We start from the raw sequence: 19,251 nt of genomic DNA, 5'->3' as shown, positions 1-19,251 counted from the left end.
CAATAACTCCTTATATGTAAGAAGTCTGGGTACTGGAATGTTTTTCATGAACTGAATGTGAACTTTACTAACCCCAGTTTCATCTACGCACATTGTCAATGATGACCTTATAGAGTTATACTTCTGCTTACTTGCAATTCCACCCCTGTACAAAATATTTACACTCCTAACAAAATTGGTATGACTTTTCTCAAACTCTAGTATCTTCTGCTTTACAATTTTTGCAATCACCTTTTCTGTAAACTTAGCATATTTCATTAACGCATCAGTTAACACTCCTATGGGAGCAGTCTCATTTAAAACTGCAATGAGTCCTGCATAAGCAGGTGCCATGTTTTCTTCAGTTGCACCATGCAGCATTTTAGCAGGACTGACTGTCTGTGTTTTTCTTCGCCTGGCACTTCGGCTAGGACTAGATATCTTTCCATCAGCCCCCAAACTAGTTGGAGAGTTTTTCCTTCTATTTATCAGGTGGTCACCAACAGAAATCTAAGAAAAAAAATAAAACGCCCATCTTCAGCCCAAGTTCAATAGCTACTTTTAATGTATTATATATTAATTATTTTATTAGATACATATTTCTACATTACCAAATTTCAAAGTTCTAAAGCCATGACATGTAAATTCAATCACCAAAACATGCCAGGAATATATATCTATCTATCTATCTATCTATCTATCTATCTATCTATCTATCTATCTATCTATCTATCTATCTATATCTATCTATCTCTCTATCTCTCTCTCTCTCTCTCTCTCTATCTATCTATCTATCTATCTATCTATCTATCTATCTATATATATATATATATATATATATATATATAAAACGGTTATAAAATGCCTCAAGCCAACAAAGAATGCCACTGCGTCAGGAGGATCAATGAAGATTCACAGTCCAAGCCTCACCGCAAAAATGAATTTAAAAACGTTTGATAAAGCAAGGACGGACAACTTCTGACGGTAAAAAAAGTTAAAAAGTTAAAAATTTAATAGAAAAACGTTTCGGTCCCAAGGTATGCTCAAAGGCCCTGCCTGGGATCTTATTACAGCTTATTGTTTAAGGGCCCCTCCAGGGATTTTGTTGTTTGTCAACCCTTTAATGCTCCAAAGGCCTCGATTTGGGATTTTGTTATTAACCCTGTCCAGCGTAAACGTGGGTTTCTTTTGTTTTGTTTTGTTTTGTTTTGTTTGTTTTTTCAACTGCTTATCTTTGCAAACTATTTTTCCCGTTATATTTACCGCATTGCAAGAGTCCGTTTTATCTATTTTAACTCTTTTAGTTTTTAGGTTGAATTTAACCTAGTTCTGCAATTATCACGCTCTATAATGTAATTTATGCACAGTATTGTATTCTTTTCGTTTGGTCTATTAATTATCACCCTGTATGACGCAATTTACAGTACAGCATTGTATTTCTCGTTTTGCATTTTCTTCCTGTATTGTATTAATCACGATGTATTAATAGCACAATATTGTATTTTTCATTTCGTTACGTAATCTCCCACACTGTAACCGTATTTAAACTCAGTTTTCGTCCTTTTTCTCTTGTAACTGATGAAGGTCTAAGACCGAAACGTATTTCTATTAAATTTTTAACTTTTTAACTTTTTTTACCGTCAGAAGTTGTCCGTCCTTGCTTTATCAAACGTTTATATATATATATATATGTCTGGATTTATGAAAACCGTGCTAATTTCAACACAACCACCCTGACACTTTTGCAAGAAAATACACAGGCTTTTTCACTCGATCAACCACAGGCACTCTGTCAACACACAGCCTATTCACCCACCTTGCTTGTGTCTGGCTGGCTGGCTGCCAGCCCCTAAGACTGCAGGGCATTGCCGGCCAAGGCTGTCCTGCAAAGAAAATGAGCAGTTTTAATGAACAGGTGCACAGTGCAACACAATGTATTTTCTTAGCTGGAAATTAATGTTATCATTATAAAATTAACAAATTTTGTGTGTTTTGAACTTGAAAGACAAAGGATGAGTGTTTCTCAGTTTTCTTTTACACTCAAGTTTATTTTGTTTCTTTTTGCTGCTTCTATTAAAGTTTCTTGTATGTATGGCCCATTCCACATGAGAATAAAAGAAAGGACCATTTTAAAAATACCTTATTCTAGGATTTTAAGTCCATAGCCAAAATGCACAAGGACTGCTGTTTTAAAAATCATCATGCATTACTGAGGGGTTGGGGGGGGGGGGGCCCTCCCCAAACTAAGGGACTACTAATAGACTCCTTGTATTTTGGCATTATGGATGCAATAATCTTTTAACCATAAGTCAAACAACTGAGTTTAGTACACATTAAATGTAATATTAAATGTCCAGGTTAGAACCAAAGTATTTTCATCTTACCTATTCTTAAAGAAATGTGTAGCTGCCAAAAATTTTGTCATGGATGTCAAGTAAAGTATTCCCTGTAATTAAGAGCAATTTGTTTTTTCTCATGGCTTGTATCTAAGCCCGATATAAAAATAACATACTAGATGTTTTTTTTTTTATTACTTGACCAAGTAACATACATCTGTGGCAACAAAACTTATCAGTTCCAAAAGGTCACTCAAAAAACTTGCCGTTAAATTTGTCATGAATGTTACATTCATGGATGTGATATATCATGAACAACAGTAAATGCAAGAGGCTTCGTAATAATTGCCCAAAAAGCTTGGTTCTAAAAGTTAGTTTTTTGTTCTGCAACAAAAAATTAGGACTTAGAACTCGAGCAATTACCGTTGAATTAATAATAATAATAATAATAATAAGAAGTAGAATAATAATAATAGCAATCAACAATGATTTAGATAAACATATACAGGCAAAAACTAACGATAGATAAATCCGACGTTTCGGCGACATCTTGGCGCCATTGTCAAGGGAAACTAATTAAATATGCGATTTCAAGGGTAACTAAGAGTTCAGAGTTTCTAATTTGCATAAGTTAGACAAAGACTTTAGCGCGAACTGAGTCTGATTGTACATTTAAACACGGTCGTAATTGTTTAATGAGTAACATCTCATTAATGAGACAATCAAACTTGTTGTGGCATTTTTTCAACACGCTAAAACAATTGCGAAGGTCATCCGGAATCCTGCCTGCGTGTCTACTATCATAGTGATTGCGTACTGACGAGGTCTTGCTTCTATGTCCATCAACGCGTACGAACAGATGGCCACGGGTGTAACCGACATAACCAGCATCGCACTGGTCACACTTGAAGTTATACACAACGCATTGTTGATCAATGAGCTGAGGCTTAGGTTCGCTTGTCGGGAACTCCTGGGCAATCTTGCGGCTCGTAAACACCGGTTGAACACTGGTCTGCAGCTTCACACTGAGATCTTTCAACTGTGTCTTCACGATATTAGCAGACTCCTGGTCTTTAAAGGGTATGACAACCCGAGTAGTGTTTTCTGTCGTAGATCTGGACCGTAATGAGGGCTGGTCAGCGACCTTTAAATTTAGGAAGGTTTTGACAGTGGAGTCAACAAGGTGCTTGGGATATTTCAGTTTAGAGAAAACAGACTTCAGTCGTTCGCACTCCTCAGTGAAGTAGGACCATGACGAAGACAGGCGATGTGCGCGATCGAGCATAGTTGTCAATAGTCCGCGCTTGTACCTATTATCGACATGACTGTGGTAATGGAGAAGCAGACCACTGTTTGTTGGCTTCACAAACACTTTAGTTTCAATACGAGGCGCTCTGTTTAGGAGTTGAGTACCGAGAAAGGGAAGCATTCCATCATTTTCGACCTCCATAGTAAAGTTGATGGCGGGGTGAGCGTGGTTGAGGGTGTTAAGAAAGTCCCTAGCTGTAGACAAATCGGGCATCACAGTGAATGTGTCGTCAACATATCGACGATAGTAAGGTGGCAGTTTGCCGTCAACATCTAATTTCTCTTCAATAGACGACATGAATACGTTGGCTAGCAAGGGCCCAAGGGGGGACCCCATCGCTACTCCGTCGATCTGTTCATACAGGGATCCATTAAATTGGAAAAGCTGCCCCTTGGTGGCCACACCCAAAAGATCAATAAGGTCTTGCTTTGAAATGTTCAAATCATACTCGGAATTAAACCAGTTGTTTCTAAAGGCTCTGTCTGCGAGAATCGTAATGGTTTCATCCAAAGGTACATTCGTGAACAAGGAGGACACATCATAGGACACCAGCAAGTCACCAGGTGTTATGTTGAGGTCTCGCGGTAGTTCGTTCACAAAATCGAAAATGTCCGTGACTGTGTACTGATTTAACGACAACGGTTTGAGCTTGTTGTCCAACCATTTCGCCAGAGCATAATTATACGTATTAGTCGCTGATAGGATTGGTCGCATGGCTAATTTCTCCTTGTGTGTTTTCGGCAACCCGTACAGGTGTGCCAGTCTAGAACCGGTCGGACGAAGAGACTGGGCCACAGCGTGAGGGAGGATCCTTGTGATGATAGATTGTACAAGAGCCTCCTTTGCTAAAAGCGGATGATAGTGCTTGGGTGGTCTGCCTCGGGTTTTTGGTCGTTCAGAAGGAATGGGACGAAATTTGCTGGTGTCATTGACAGAAGCTTCGGAAAGTAGATGTATATATTCCGACTTATCCATTACAACGACACCTGAGCCTTTGTCCGGTTTTGTTATGACGATATCATCACGGCGCTTTAGTTGTTTAATGGCTGTCAAAAGCTGTTTAGGAGGACTCGGACCTTTATGGTTGATGTAATTGAGAGCTATAGATTTTAATGTTGCGGCAGCCAGTTCCTTAGAGTTCTCACTGTTTAGATGCCGTTCCAAGTCCCAGTAGGCCTTCTCAAAGCTTCTTCCTTCTCTAAGGAACTGGCTGCCGCAACATTAAAATCTATAGCTCTCAATTACATCAACCATAAAGGTCCGAGTCCTCCTAAACAGCTTTTGACAGCCATTAAACAACTAAAGCGCCGTGATGATATCGTCATAACAAAACCGGACAAAGGCTCAGGTGTCGTTGTAATGGATAAGTCGGAATATATACATCTACTTTCCGAAGCTTCTGTCAATGACACCAGCAAATTTCGTCCCATTCCTTCTGAACGACCAAAAACCCGAGGCAGACCACCCAAGCACTATCATCCGCTTTTAGCAAAGGAGGCTCTTGTACAATCTATCATCACAAGGATCCTCCCTCACGCTGTGGCCCAGTCTCTTCGTCCGACCGGTTCTAGACTGGCACACCTGTACGGGTTGCCGAAAACACACAAGGAGAAATTAGCCATGCGACCAATCCTATCAGCGACTAATACGTATAATTATGCTCTGGCGAAATGGTTGGACAACAAGCTCAAACCGTTGTCGTTAAATCAGTACACAGTCACGGACATTTTCGATTTTGTGAACGAACTACCGCGAGACCTCAACATAACACCTGGTGACTTGCTGGTGTCCTATGATGTGTCCTCCTTGTTCACGAATGTACCTTTGGATGAAACCATTACGATTCTCGCAGACAGAGCCTTTAGAAACAACTGGTTTAATTCCGAGTATGATTTGAACATTTCAAAGCAAGACCTTATTGATCTTTTGGGTGTGGCCACCAAGGGGCAGCTTTTCCAATTTAATGGATCCCTGTATGAACAGATCGACGGAGTAGCGATGGGGTCCCCCCTTGGGCCCTTGCTAGCCAACGTATTCATGTCGTCTATTGAAGAGAAATTAGATGTTGACGGCAAACTGCCACCTTACTATCGTCGATATGTTGACGACACATTCACTGTGATGCCCGATTTGTCTACAGCTAGGGACTTTCTTAACACCCTCAACCACGCTCACCCCGCCATCAACTTTACTATGGAGGTCGAAAATGATGGAATGCTTCCCTTTCTCGGTACTCAACTCCTAAACAGAGCGCCTCGTATTGAAACTAAAGTGTTTGTGAAGCCAACAAACAGTGGTCTGCTTCTCCATTACCACAGTCATGTCGATAATAGGTACAAGCGCGGACTATTGACAACTATGCTCGATCGCGCACATCGCCTGTCTTCGTCATGGTCCTACTTCACTGAGGAGTGCGAACGACTGAAGTCTGTTTTCTCTAAACTGAAATATCCCAAGCACCTTGTTGACTCCACTGTCAAAACCTTCCTAAATTTAAAGGTCGCTGACCAGCCCTCATTACGGTCCAGATCTACGACAGAAAACACTACTCGGGTTGTCATACCCTTTAAAGACCAGGAGTCTGCTAATATCGTGAAGACACAGTTGAAAGATCTCAGTGTGAAGCTGCAGACCAGTGTTCAACCGGTGTTTACGAGCCGCAAGATTGCCCAGGAGTTCCCGACAAGCGAACCTAAGCCTCAGCTCATTGATCAACAATGCGTTGTGTATAACTTCAAGTGTGACCAGTGCGATGCTGGTTATGTCGGTTACACCCGTGGCCATCTGTTCGTACGCGTTGATGGACATAGAAGCAAGACCTCGTCAGTACGCAATCACTATGATAGTAGACACGCAGGCAGGATTCCGGATGACCTTCGCAATTGTTTTAGCGTGTTGAAAAAATGCCACAACAAGTTTGATTGTCTCATTAATGAGATGTTACTCATTAAACAATTACGACCGTGTTTAAATGTACAATCAGACTCAGTTCGCGCTAAAGTCTTTGTCTAACTTATGCAAATTAGAAACTCTGAACTCTTAGTTACCCTTGAAATCGCATATTTAATTAGTTTCCCTTGACAATGGCGCCAAGATGTCGCCGAAACGTCGGATTTATCTATCGTTAGTTTTTGCCTGTATATAATAATAATAGCAACAACACAATATACATGTAATAGTCAACAAAATGTCAAAGTATGAAGACATGATTGATCATCACAGTAATTAGCGTAAGTTTTTTTCCTCTTTTGAAGTGAACACAACAAATGGTCATTATAGCTCTGTGATTAAAATTTAATGTCATTGAATATAAGACTTGTGTTTGTCTCTTAAGTTTAAGAATTTGGAACTGACCAAAGGTTATTAGTCTGAAACCATGCAAACATACTCTCAACAAAAGACCTAGTAACTTATTATCCATTCTAGATCAAATTAGCTATGTTCAAAAAAAACTTGAAACAATGCAGTTTTTTAGAAAACCTTTTCTAATAATAATAATAATAATAGTAATAATAACAATAATAATAATAATAATAATAATAATAATAAGGGCCTGTTTACAAGGAGGGAGAGTTACCCTAGCGAGCGGATTAAACCTAACTGCAAGGCAAAAGATAGCCCGGGTTTACAAGCAAAATTTTACAGGTTGGGTAACCCTACAACCGGGGAGAACTTAATGCACGGTTATATTCAAAGGGTCTGGAAACAATTAGAAAGTTAATCGGGGTAGGCGGGTTAACCCTACCTGGAGTGTTTACAGAGGGAAAAAATTAACCCGCCTGCCAGGGTAACCCTAGCACGTAGATAGGGTAACCCACCTACTGGGTTTACCCTAGCTGCCTTGTAAACATGAAGAAAAAAAAAGGAAATGTGTGAGTGCTAGGTAACCCGCCTTCTAAGGTAACCCTCTCTCCTTGTAAACAGGCCCTAATATTAAAAAAATTTAATAGTGCAGCTTTCCATGAAATTTTTAAGTATGGTTTACATCATAAAAATGAAACTAAAATTAATCTTTAAAGACGTAGATGTACCATGCAATGATTGCTAAAAAAGTACAAAACATGGTACAATTTCAAATAAAATAGCTAACCAGATATCAATAAAAAGCTAAACATAACATTGTATGTCTTTACAAGCTGCTTGAACCGATTGATATTTGCTTCATTTGGCCAGTTTTCTAATAAATGTGGGAAAAGTCAAGAAGGAACAGGGAAATTATATTTTCAACATCGTTAATTTCATTTTCTTTTTGAAACACTGTATTAAGTCCATGATCTGGAATGTGACGTCCATGACAATGTTTTATTATCAAATAAAAAGCACCAATTGAAAGAAATATTTATCAGTACATAATTTAAGTGTTACCTTGTACCTAAACAAACAATATCAATGGTTTTTATGTTTTCACAATTCACAGGAAATTACGGTTTAAGATTTGCACTTGAGAACTTGGTTGACTCAGCTGTTAAACGTCCATGAAAGCTCCATTTATTTAAGCTTCAATATATTTTTTTTTTTTGGAAAAGAGTCAATTTGACGGGTTCTCAACTAAACATGCAACTCTTCTCTATCTGTCATAAAGAATTTAAGTCAGAGGGAATGATTTTTTTTGTATCTTTTTTAATGCTTTTTCTCTTGCCATATTCGTGCAAATGTAACGTCCGTGATCGTTGAATAACCCGTATTTAAGCTTAAATTTAAACTTAGCTTATTATAGTTGCCCAATTACTAGGCCGGGTCACTCAATAGCAAAACGAACGGGAGATTGCTTAAAGGGTCTTTTAAATCAAGAGGGTATACATTTATCGATTTATTTCTAGTCATAAACGTGTAGAAAATAGACGGGCCAAAATAAGCTTGGCCAATATTTCACGACTTCATTCTGTTCATTCTTAGCTGACGAAGGATTGAAACTCACATAAATCAGCTGTAGTGACAACTTATTTTATCTTTTAAAATCATAATAATATGTCAGCCTAACTGAGCATTATGCCGAGGAAAGCTACGAAGGCCGTTTTTCACAACTTAGCTTTATAGCGAACATACAGGAAACTATATTCGAAAATAAAGGTTCAACTGTACCCTTAAGGATAATTGGTTTCAACGGTAACAACTTAGCATGTGTCACTACTATTCAACGCTCAAACTCACTTTTTGACATTTGTCATTCTCAACAACAGGTACAATCGGATGATGGCCATTCCTGCTTTCTGTAACTTCAGACAAAGAACGTGGTTAAAGAAGTATTTCATTGGCGACAGCTCTGACTCATTTGACAACAATTTTGCAGGCTTCGGGCTTCGGTAGTAAAGATTCGCGGTTTTTCCACTTCGGTTCGCCTTGCATTTAACACATTTAGGCTGAAAATTATATCCCAGGATGTATATTACTCAGTAGTGGAGGAAATTTCGCCAGGCTTTTACCCAGTTCTTTGCTAAAACATAAGCCGATAACTCAGATAAGCTAAAGATTATCAGATTGCAAGCAAACTTACCGCTCAGTCCAGGTATCCCAGCAGAGCTAAAACGGGAGCTTATAATCCACGCCTGAAGTCAGTCTATTCCGTGTAACTTTATAGAATGGAATTATGGCCTTCGTTCAGGTGGTTACCTTTGTGAAACCATCGAAAAATATCATTTCATAGCACGATTTAATTTGACCGCCACGAACTTACAATCAGAAGTTATCATGTTCGCCAATTTCCAGTCCTGCGCGCGGTCTTTCCCGCGTATGAGCGAAAAGTCACAGGCAAACTATAGTCAGAAACAACACTCAAAATAGTTTATCTCTATGGAGATGGTTTTGATAAATTTCTTGGGTGTTAAGCACTTTGGATTTCGGTGTATAAGACTGCTATATAAAAGTTTTCTATTTAACTTAGACTGTTCACGGCCCTCTATTTTCACGTTTTTTTATTCGATCGTCGAACTAGGCTCCTTTCCCGAACAGCGGCTGGTAATCGAGCCTATCGTCGAACTCGCGCATAAAATCGACTTGAACAAAGGGATCTCGCTTTTTATTTCGCGCTCGCGTTTTCTTTCGCGTGCGTAAATAGAGAGGCTGTTGAACAGTCTACTTTATCTGATTTGCTTCTATGTAATATCGGACTGATAAATTGGTGCGCCTCTCCAAGTATGCGTCTCCGAGTATGCATTCCCGGTAACGAGCGCGTGAAAGGTAAACATTTATTTACGTTTCTCGCGTCGCTTTTGCGGTATGAAGGTAACAAGATTTCTTCTTAAAAAAAACTCTTTATTTTGCGGAATGAATTGAAAACGCAATTTGCCGTAATTGGTTCGTGGGCGGTCCTTCTCAGAGGTCCGTATTACAAAATATGGACTGCAGATCGACTGCTCACGAAGTTTTTGTTTTTCATTGCGGACTAGTTCATGTTCATCCATATAATAAAGAACTTTATTAAATGTCCGTTGAGGGAAGTATTTAATAATCAATGCGGTGTACCACTTTGTAGTGTATTTCAAACTTATCTCCTGCAAATCGGCGACAGAATTGAAGAAACCGTTGGTGGTTAGAAGAAAAAAAATATTCACAGCAGGCTGTGGTCCACCCCAGAGGCTGCGAAAGTAATTCAAGCCTCGTATAATGTTTAATTATTATACCTCTGCCTTCGAGTTCGTTGGAGATTTGTTTTTCAAAACATGGATTTGGTTTAATTTAAGGAAGTAATATTTTCCAGAATATTTGCGATGAAAATAAGGGACGTGTTCGCCTGAGTTAAATAGGTGGGCGTGTTCGCTGACGGCTGATTCCAGACTGTTCTATTTCGCAATTTTTGACAGCCAGTCGACGTGTCAGGCTTGTAAACAAACTGGACAATGCTCGTACACTCGTTCGGTCACGTCAGGCCATAGAATAAAAACGCCGGCTTTTTACGTTTCAGAAAGCTCGCCAAAACTGCGTTCACAATATGACGACTTCCAACAATCCCTCGATTCTAACAGGCGCTCTCCATGGCGATGGAAAAGACCTAAACAACCTTGTATACAAATTCGATTCCGCAAGGCCGTGGCAGTATTTTGTCCATGGTGATCCAATCGCGAGTTCAGTCGAAAAGGGAAGGAGGAAATTGGTTACCAGCCACAAGCTCCAGAAGACTTACGTGGCAAAGGATAGGCGAACGATATTGAGACGAAAAAATGCTGCTTTCAGAGATATAAATCGGCTACTTTTGACCTGCTGTCGCAGTGGTTGCCTTTTGAGGAGAGGTGCATTCCAAACAAGAATTATTATACGAGGTCAAAGAAACACGGTTTATCGAAAGTCATACAATGAACAGAATTACCTCTTTTCCAAGCTCATGGAAATAAGAGTAACCGTAGGAGGAAAACGGAGGGTAGATTATACCATACCACCACTGGGAAAGGTATGTCGGACCGCATTTAGAAAATGCTATGGATTGTCATCAAGCAAGATACAAGTGTTGCTGAAAAAAATTCATCTGGATAATCCTTCCGTAGAACCCGACCAGAGGGGCCAGAGAACGCCAAGAAAATTTTTGCCCCTCGTGAAAAACATGGTGATAAACTTTATTTGCTCATACGAGGCAAGCGAATCCCATTACCGGAAGTCACGAACTAATGCTAAGAAGTATTTTGACTCAAAAGTGTCCATGCGTCAAATGTGGTCTGAGTTCCTTAAGGAAAACCCAGATTTAAAGACAACCAGTTTAAGAAGAAACAATAAAGGTCCAGTTTTAAGTTTTTCGTCATTTAGAAACATATTTAACAGTGAATTGAAGGAAATGCTTAGTTTTAGAAAAGCGAGACAAGATACCTTGCAAACTTGCGACAATAATTCCACTAAATTGAAGGAACAATTGAGGAAAACTGGGCGGCACAGGTCCGAAGATGAAATTTGTCGGCTGAGAACTCAACGCCAGTCTCACTTAAGAGAAAGCGAGGCTAGATTCGCTTCCTTAAAATACGATGTAACTATTCTCGCTACAAAAGTTCAACAGGCCATTTAATAAATAAAAATTATATTGAAATGGACTTCTTGTTCCTGTTTTTGATTTATTGTAGCTTGATCATTAGAGACTGATGCATTCAACTTCAAACCCAAATCCCAAAATGTGTTAAATATAGATACAATCTTTGTGAAGTTGAGAAATTTAACAGGACCCTCATTCGACTGACATCACTAAGTCGGTACCTTTACCGGGTCTTAATATCTTCAACCTCGCGGAATATTTACACAGACAAATTATCTATACGCATGTACTTCGCTGTTTTACAAGTACCCTCGCTGTTATACACTTACTAGGCTAAGTGTGTAGACACGTTTATTTGCTGACGGAGTTCGAATTATGATGAAGCCTGATAAGATTAATTTAGCTGAAAAATCCTGACGGGCCGTCAACGAAATACGAGGCGGTGGCAACTGATTGACCTTGTCACGAAATATACCTCCAGTTTACAGGAATCAAACTTAAGAATTGTAACTAACATTCCAATAATAAATGCTCTCCTTTTTATGTTTATAGAGACTTTCCGTGTGCAACTTCACAGCAATTTAGAAACAGCTGCGTTGGTAATTTGTTTATTTCATCGGTACTTGGATATTTCAAGATTAAAAAGTAAACAAAACGACTTGAAAACGTCGGTGGTTCCATCAAAGCTGAACAAGAAATTCAAAATTAGAAATGATCCAATTGAGTTGCTTTTAGAAGGTGACAATAGCGGAGAGCGCTCTCACGGGTTTTGCTAGATATGTCTCCTGACGCGTCGCCTTTGAATTCTTTTTTGCACGAGTTCCGATGTTACTTTGTATGGTAAACACCGAACAGGAAAATAAATAAAAAAAAAAAAGAAAGCTTACAGGTCAATGTTTTCACTGAATGTTTCATAGGTCCATAAAGTTGCTACTATCCTAAATAAACGCCTCAGACAATCAATAAGTACATTTTGATTGCTTCGTCCACTTTGGCCAAGGTTGCGCAAACAACCACCCTCCGCTACCCCCACCCCGACCTCATCCCATACAGAAATCTTCTACCGTCCTCGAAGCATTAAATCGTTTTCCTCGAGTAGCTTTCCAGCAATTTGATTTGTTTTTTAGTTTTGTAAATAGCAATTATTGTTTTCTGGGCTAAACAACACTCTACGATAGACCAACGGCATGTATGCATCTTTACTAGTATCACTAGTGAAAATTCATTGCTCCGGTTCAGTTGCTGATTTTTCTTCACTAGTGAAATTTCTGATTCGCGTTTCTGATTGGCTAATCAGCCAGCACCAGTTGTTTCCTACGATTTTTATGGGTAAATCTCAGTACCTATAAATAAAACGCTTTGATCGTCAGCTCACAAACACCTGTAGGAGCACTGCAAAGATGCCGCCCAAATTTGCGAATGTTAGAAGAGTTATGCTTAAGCACAAACGAGCAGCAAAATGTCCGTTTTTACAAGAGTTTATCCTTAAATCTGTTGCTTTGGCAGAAGAGACAAGTTTTGTTTCTTCTGAAGAAATTTTTAAGGAATATTGCAGGGTCGTCTCATTGTGGACAGAAGAGGACAGTACGCGCGGGCAAACTCAGTATCTCATGAAAAAGGGAAGTTTTTACAGGGTAAGTATTAAAATTCTTGGAACCTGATTACATTAAACTATTGTGACTACCGTTGGACCCTACAAATTTAACTTAATCCCTACTAGGCTAACCCGAAAAAAAAACTGTACTCCCCGTTTTTTCGAACTCTAATCTGTTTCCCTTGGGTGTGCCCCGGTGTTATTTTAGGCATTTAGCAACGGTTAATTCGAACTCGGTTATTTCAAACTTTCCGCTATTTGGAATTGATTTTTGTGTCCCATGACCTGCGACGTACCAATCCCTTTTATTTCCAACTACAATGATACAGTTGAAAACTATATCAACATTGAAACATATATCAGATCACCGTTGAGAAACTAATGTGATCGTACTTTAATCTTTTACCTTAATGTTCTAGCTGCAAAGTAGCTTTTTAGCTAAGCGGAGTTGTCACGATAAATAAAGAATTACCAATTATCAATAACCTCCTCAACTTTAGGCTCATTTAAAGCCCGTTTACACAGACGATTTATGGTGGCCTTATTTTTGTCGAGCCTAAAGTTGTACCTATTTTCGGTACGATTCGGTCTTCATTTCACCATGATATCACCTTTTCTTGTTTATAAGTTGTGTGTACATGCTCCAATAATAATCCTCTCTCCATTTGAACACGCTGCGATATCGCACACAAAACGAGCTGCTATTGCAGATGGTTAGCTAACGCAAATTAAGCGCTTCAAAAAGTCAAATGAGTTGTCTTTCATCTACACTTTATAATTAAAAATAATTGAGTTAGAAACTTAAATATAATAACAGCATGAACCCGCACATCGATCTATTTTATATTAGTATCACCCAACTAGTGGACTAATGCAAATCCTTCATTTTAATTGGCTACGCTAGTAGAGGACTATTAGTAATAGTCCTCGAGTAGCGAAATTTGCGCAATCGAGCATGACGCTTTCTTTCGTTTTATTCCCAAACAAATATTTCTTCAACTTGCATTTGCTAACTTTGTTATTGCCTAGTTGGGTGATACTAAAACAATTAGACCCTTCGCCCTCAAGGGCCACGGGTCAATAGCCCATTCGGCTTCGCCTCATGGGCTATTGACCCGTAGCCCGCAAGGGCTACGGGTCTAATTGTTAATTATACCATTAATATACAATAAGCTTACTATCCAACTACTTAGAGAAAGATTTACGAAAATGTTTATTACAAGCGTTACGAACTATTTTTGACTGGTTATTATTTACATATTATTGATACTAGGAGCTATGACTAACTAGAGATAAGCTAAACGATGGGGGTTTCTTTTCATCAGAGAGTTCGAAATAGCAGAGTCCAACTGTAGCTGATCTTTACGGATTACCTACTTCGTTCTTTGTACAAGTAGTTCAACAGTTTAAGATATATGTCCGCCCTGTGTAATTGTAGGCCCGATTTTAACTCAGTTTCCTAAGTCGTTAAGAATGATAGTAATCGAGAAAAAATGTATGTAAATTGAGCGAACCATTATCAGCATTTAAACATTGTATGTTTTTTACCTTGTGTTTATCAGCAATTTAAGAAAGCGGGTCTTGTATATGGCCAACAGAGGCTATGGCCAATAGCATCAACTACCCAAGCTGGTGGAAACATTCGAGGGTATACGGGGATAGCCCTACAGCGTCCAAAGAGAGAGCCAGCCGTTGAATTTGGGGGGCGTATAATGGCTGAGAGAGTTCAGCATTATATGTCCCTCAACCCCAAACCTGCTCCACCAATTGAGGTAAGCAGTTATGCATAATATCAGCTATCTCGTGTTATCTTTCTGGACATTTAACCTGTCGCCGGAATGCTGAACATTATGTTTATTTCTAAAGCTCCACGGTGTGCCGAGTGACCCGGTAAGAAAAGCGGGAAAATGCGCCTTCGCCTCGCGGGACATTAAAAAGTGCGAGGTCCTATGTGAATATGAAGGAGAAGTACTGACTTTGGAAGAAGCTAAGAGGCGTGAGGAGATCTACCGAGAGGAAGGGAAAGTTTGCGCCCTCATGGTTTTCGAGAATGCGGGTCGCCAGATTGCGTGAGTGCTATTATAAGTGTGTACATAAGCGTGTTTTGAGATTTGTTTTATAATTTGCTATGTATACTATATTGAAAATTCAGGGGCAAATTGGAAAATTAACGCAGTTTGGTTTAGAAATGAAATGAAATGAAATTTGAACATATCAATTTATTCAGTGGCGACTCCGTGGGATAAACAGAGACGCTTTTTTTATAATCAAGATAATAAGATATATAGTAGGTTAGCTCTTAAATAGACCACTTTGAACAGAAAACTACAAGATTGGTGACAGAGCTTAGGATACAAAAGCAATTTCAAAGTCTACGTACAGCATTTACATGACACACTGTAAATGAGGACTCAAGATGCAAGCTAATAAGGAGTTGTTTTTCCGTTTTTGCTCACCAATCACGTCCTCATTTCTAGGTGTTCTTATTGTTGTCCAGCTGTACTCATTAGAAGCAGTTGTACGAGTAACGCGTAAAACAAGTTCAGACATCTCACATTGTTCAATTTGTATTGTGGGAGAACAATTAAACGGATTTTTGTAGCCCTTAACCGTGCGCGTAAAACGGTGCGAAGTCATCGTTTAGGGAAAGAAAACGTTGCATAAATCTTTTACGAAGCATTGTAGTATTTAGTATGATACCGTAAACTTCCGAAAGTAACGATCGACGTTACTTTCGGAATTAGCAGTCTTTGGAGCTTCTTACTTTCGGGCTGTGGTTACTTTCGAGGGATCGTTACTTTCCAGGAGAAAAAAGCGTTATAAGAAGTTGGTAGGAATGAGATCTTTTTACGAAATAAAAGACGGAAATTCGTTAAAAAAGTACTCAAAATATGAGACACAATTCTTCGTTCTAGCTTAAATCTATGTTGCTGCCATATGGGTGGGCTCTTCATGCGTAGACCGTGTCACAGTGATTCGTCAGGAAAGCTAGTCAGATACCGTAAACTGTTTCTACTTCATCACGCACTGCTATGTTAGTTCGCAGTATCATATCTCAGTGCGATGGTCGAATTTTCAATATAAAATTGAAGAAACTTTCCTTCTTATACGCTCCTGCTTAAAATGAAATTAATTTGAATCAAAGTTTGCGATAGTACGTTCCTGCTACTTGATGAAATTCTGCGGATTTTGTTTTAACACGACGCAACATTAACTGATGAAGCACGAGTGACATTTCACAGCGCTTCCCGACATAAGCGATACACTTCCTTGTTCTAGAGTGCCATAAATCAAGTGGCACTTGAAAACGCTAGCACTTGGTACGTTTAACTCGCAATTTGCATCTTTGTTTGCCCTTCGTGCTACGTGTTCGCCAAAAGAGCCACAAGTCTCGTAAACATAAATTTATAAAGCGATACTACACTCTAAAAAGGGCTCACTGAATAAGATGCATATCTGTTGGGAGGCTTGTTAGGTACGGATATACGTATGTACATGTACTTCAGTGCTACGTTGTTGAAACCTGCATCAAACAATGAAATGTTTTTCTGTTCCTCATTTTATAAAGAGTAGTGCGAAACACAGTGTAATGTTCTCTTTTTTGTATTTATATTTAGGATTGATCCATATAGAGGCAATGTGAGGGGCGAATTACCGTGGGGTGCAACATTGAATCACTCGAGGAACAACGCTAATGTAAGGCCCTTCATCGCCAACAAAAACTCAAGAAATCCAAGGGTTTTTCTTGTCGCCCTGCATGACATCCCAGAAACAGTAGAGCTACTATGGGACTACAATGACAAAGAGTGGGCGTTGTATTCCAATAGCCAGACCCTTCCCCATGGCCAGTAACTTCAGTTCTAGTGGCACAAATACATGTATAAAAAAGTATTGTGTATTTATTCAAGTTTGTGGATAAAGTGAACATCCTCGGTAGAAAAAGTATAATAAAAGTTATTAACTTTCATCATCTGAGGAGTCTTCTTCACAAGCTAGTGAGGCATAAAAAGCTTGTGCGCGTTCAGATAAATATTTTCGCGCTAACTTTAAACAGTCTTTTTTCACTTGATTATTTACAGGCCTCTGTTCATGTCTTGCAGGTACGAGTAAATCGGAATTCAATTCCGTCATTTGCTTTTTTTTGTAGAACGAAACCATTCTTGGCTTCTCTTTAGTGTCAATATTAAACCGTATAAGCACAGTTTCAGGATGGTGTACAAGTTCCAATTTCCCCTCGAAATCTGCGACTTCTCCATAACCAAAATTTAGCCACGCTAACCTTCTGACTTCAAATTTCTCCTTATCTAGACCCTCACACCTGGATATATACTGCATCCTAAGCCAGGATTTATAGTCCTTGATCATGTTTAAAGTTGCCCAGTGTACCTCGATATTTTTTAAAGGGCTGTTCTTCAGCAAAGTTGCCCATTCTTGTGGTAACTCAACCCTCTCTACTGTGTCAAAAAACTTCTGAATACAGGCAAAACGCCTGTCGCATATCGAGTAGGAATGTCCCTCTAAAAGAAACTTGAGGTCTATTCTCAGAAACTGTCCCTTTTTCACCAGGTAATCGAGGTAAAAAAACAAGAAGCATTCTTTAAATTGGCCCGGAGAGTTATCACACCAGATTGTTAGCTGATCAAATCTGCCATATTTTGTTTCCATTTTTTCGAGTAGATTGTTCAACAAAGATATTACCTCGTTCGGTCCTGCTCCACCAACACTGTCATCGTAGAGGAAGCAGTGAATAGTTTCTTCATTTGCACAGTATATTCCGAGAAGATTGGTTCTTATTTTCCTCGAATAGTGGCTATCTTGTGCTGAGATCTTTGGACAGGGCAAAGTCTTGTGATAATCAAGTTGCAAGACGAGTGCTTTTGGGAACATATTTTTAAGTTTGTGAATTGTCATTGCTTTTAGAGTGCGTTTATGTATCTGTTTATTCGTTCGACTACGTGATTTGCATTTTTAACGAAGAAAGTTCACGATTCTTCGCGGTAAAGCGTTTTACTTAATCTACGTTGGAAGTTGTTGGGAGTTGCTTCACTAAGACACGTACTGATTCTGGGTGACGTCTATAAGGACCTATCAGAGTGTTGACACTTGGAAGGTCAATGGGTCACGTTTATGTAATTGAATGATCTCTTTCCGGAGACGTCGATTCTTTTTTACAACTTATATAGTGCGGAGTGGATACTTAGCTTGGCTGGTAAGATAAACAAAACAAGTGAGCTCATGAGATAAAGAAACAATTGACTAATATAAAACTCTTTCAATTTTAAATACAGCGAAACCCCGTATCGAGGGATTCAAACGTCAACAAAAACAAATAAAGATTGCTCGACCTGTGCAAACAGGCATACTGATTTTGTAAGCCATTCTTGAACTTCACAGTTGCAAGAAATGTTAAGTTGGAAATAAACAAGCAAACCTTTCGGAGGAAAATGAAGGCTTTAGGTTGGCCGAGATATAGATAAAACGGGCATTAAAAAGGGGACATTACACTCCTTTTTTATAAGGATATTGTTTTTTTTTCCTGGCTGAATGTTCTTGTCTTTCTGCCGATTGTAGGCTGAAAATATTATTGTGAATATTCTTAGAATATAGACATTATAGTGTATGACAGAACAGAGCCATGCTTCAAAATCGCAGCCTCGGGTTCATGCTTAAAATATTCTTAAAATTTCGCAAAGTTCAGCCTCAATATTCTAAAGAGAAAGAGTGTAACCGGCAGGCACCTTGCCATTTCGTTGTGAATACTACAAGCACAAATACGTTTCCTGGAGGTTAAAGATACCATCCCGAAATATACTATCTTCTTACTTCAGTACTGATAATTTTTAAATGGAATAGTATATCAACCTAATGCTGAATTCTCTTGGAAGAGGGGAAAAGATAAGATCAGCTAAAATTTGAAGTTTTATCGGCAAAGTCGACTTTGTATTCCTTTATCTAATCTAGGAATATTCACAAGAATTTTTTCAGCCTAGAATAAGCAGAAAACTGATAAGAATACTCAGCCTGGGCCTAAAAACAATATTCTTTTAAAAAAGAGTGTACGTGCTAACTAAGGATGAAAAGA

The 19,251-nt window shown here is 38.9% G+C and overlaps 5 protein-coding genes across 5 annotated transcripts; 3 read left to right on the top strand and 2 right to left on the bottom strand.

The window, feature by feature from the left end:
* Positions 1-2,807: 2,807 nt before the first annotated feature.
* LOC149114839 (uncharacterized) lies at positions 2,808-4,806 on the bottom strand. Its single transcript, XM_089285748.1, has one exon. It carries the CDS (start codon positions 4,597-4,599, stop codon positions 2,947-2,949), a length of 1,653 nt encoding a protein of 550 aa, XP_089141874.1. The 5' UTR covers positions 4,600-4,806; the 3' UTR covers positions 2,808-2,946.
* A 20-nt stretch (positions 4,807-4,826) lies between these two features.
* Positions 4,827-6,770, top strand: LOC149114838 (uncharacterized). The gene has a single exon (XM_089285751.1). The coding sequence runs from the start codon at positions 4,984-4,986 to the stop codon at positions 6,634-6,636; it is 1,653 nt and encodes a 550-aa protein (XP_089141877.1). The 5' UTR covers positions 4,827-4,983; the 3' UTR covers positions 6,637-6,770.
* Positions 6,771-10,091: 3,321 nt separating this feature from the next.
* Positions 10,092-12,456, top strand: LOC149114837 (uncharacterized). Its single transcript, XM_089285753.1, has one exon. The coding sequence runs from the start codon at positions 10,553-10,555 to the stop codon at positions 11,609-11,611; it is 1,059 nt and encodes a 352-aa protein (XP_089141879.1). The 5' UTR covers positions 10,092-10,552; the 3' UTR covers positions 11,612-12,456.
* Positions 12,457-12,580: 124 nt separating this feature from the next.
* LOC149114836 (uncharacterized) lies at positions 12,581-17,139 on the top strand. Its single transcript, XM_089285766.1, has 4 exons — positions 12,581-13,209; positions 14,732-14,941; positions 15,036-15,238; positions 16,787-17,139. The coding sequence occupies exons 1-4, from the start codon at positions 12,976-12,978 to the stop codon at positions 17,019-17,021; spliced, it is 882 nt and encodes a 293-aa protein (XP_089141892.1). The 5' UTR covers positions 12,581-12,975; the 3' UTR covers positions 17,022-17,139.
* Positions 17,051-18,101, bottom strand: LOC149114835 (uncharacterized). Its single transcript, XM_089285754.1, has one exon. It carries the CDS (start codon positions 18,078-18,080, stop codon positions 17,127-17,129), a length of 954 nt encoding a protein of 317 aa, XP_089141880.1. The 5' UTR covers positions 18,081-18,101; the 3' UTR covers positions 17,051-17,126.
* Between the last annotated feature and the right edge of the window lie 1,150 nt (positions 18,102-19,251).

The sequence above is a fragment of the Orbicella faveolata genome, unplaced genomic scaffold, assembly GCF_042242905.1.
Source record: "Orbicella faveolata isolate gen_17 unplaced genomic scaffold, um_ofav_v1 contig_13, whole genome shotgun sequence".
Taxonomy (NCBI): domain Eukaryota; kingdom Metazoa; phylum Cnidaria; class Anthozoa; order Scleractinia; family Merulinidae; genus Orbicella; species Orbicella faveolata.
This window is presented reverse-complemented; position numbering and strand designations above follow the sequence as displayed.

Bases quoted from the DNA above. Each gene is read 5' to 3' on its own strand.
- LOC149114839 (XM_089285748.1), bottom strand. From the start codon at position 4,599: ATGGATAAGTCGGAATATATACATCTACTTTCCGAAGCTTCTGTCAAT.
- LOC149114838 (XM_089285751.1), top strand. From the start codon at position 4,984: ATGGATAAGTCGGAATATATACATCTACTTTCCGAAGCTTCTGTCAAT.
- LOC149114837 (XM_089285753.1), top strand. From the start codon at position 10,553: ATGACGACTTCCAACAATCCCTCGATTCTAACAGGCGCTCTCCATGGC.
- LOC149114836 (XM_089285766.1), top strand. From the start codon at position 12,976: ATGCCGCCCAAATTTGCGAATGTTAGAAGAGTTATGCTTAAGCACAAA. The intron at 14,942-15,035 runs GTAAGCAGTTAT...TTATTTCTAAAG, and splicing joins AACCTGCTCCACCAATTGAG to CTCCACGGTGTGCCGAGTGA. The intron at 15,239-16,786 runs GTGAGTGCTATT...ATTTATATTTAG, and splicing joins AATGCGGGTCGCCAGATTGC to GATTGATCCATATAGAGGCA.
- LOC149114835 (XM_089285754.1), bottom strand. From the start codon at position 18,080: ATGACAATTCACAAACTTAAAAATATGTTCCCAAAAGCACTCGTCTTG.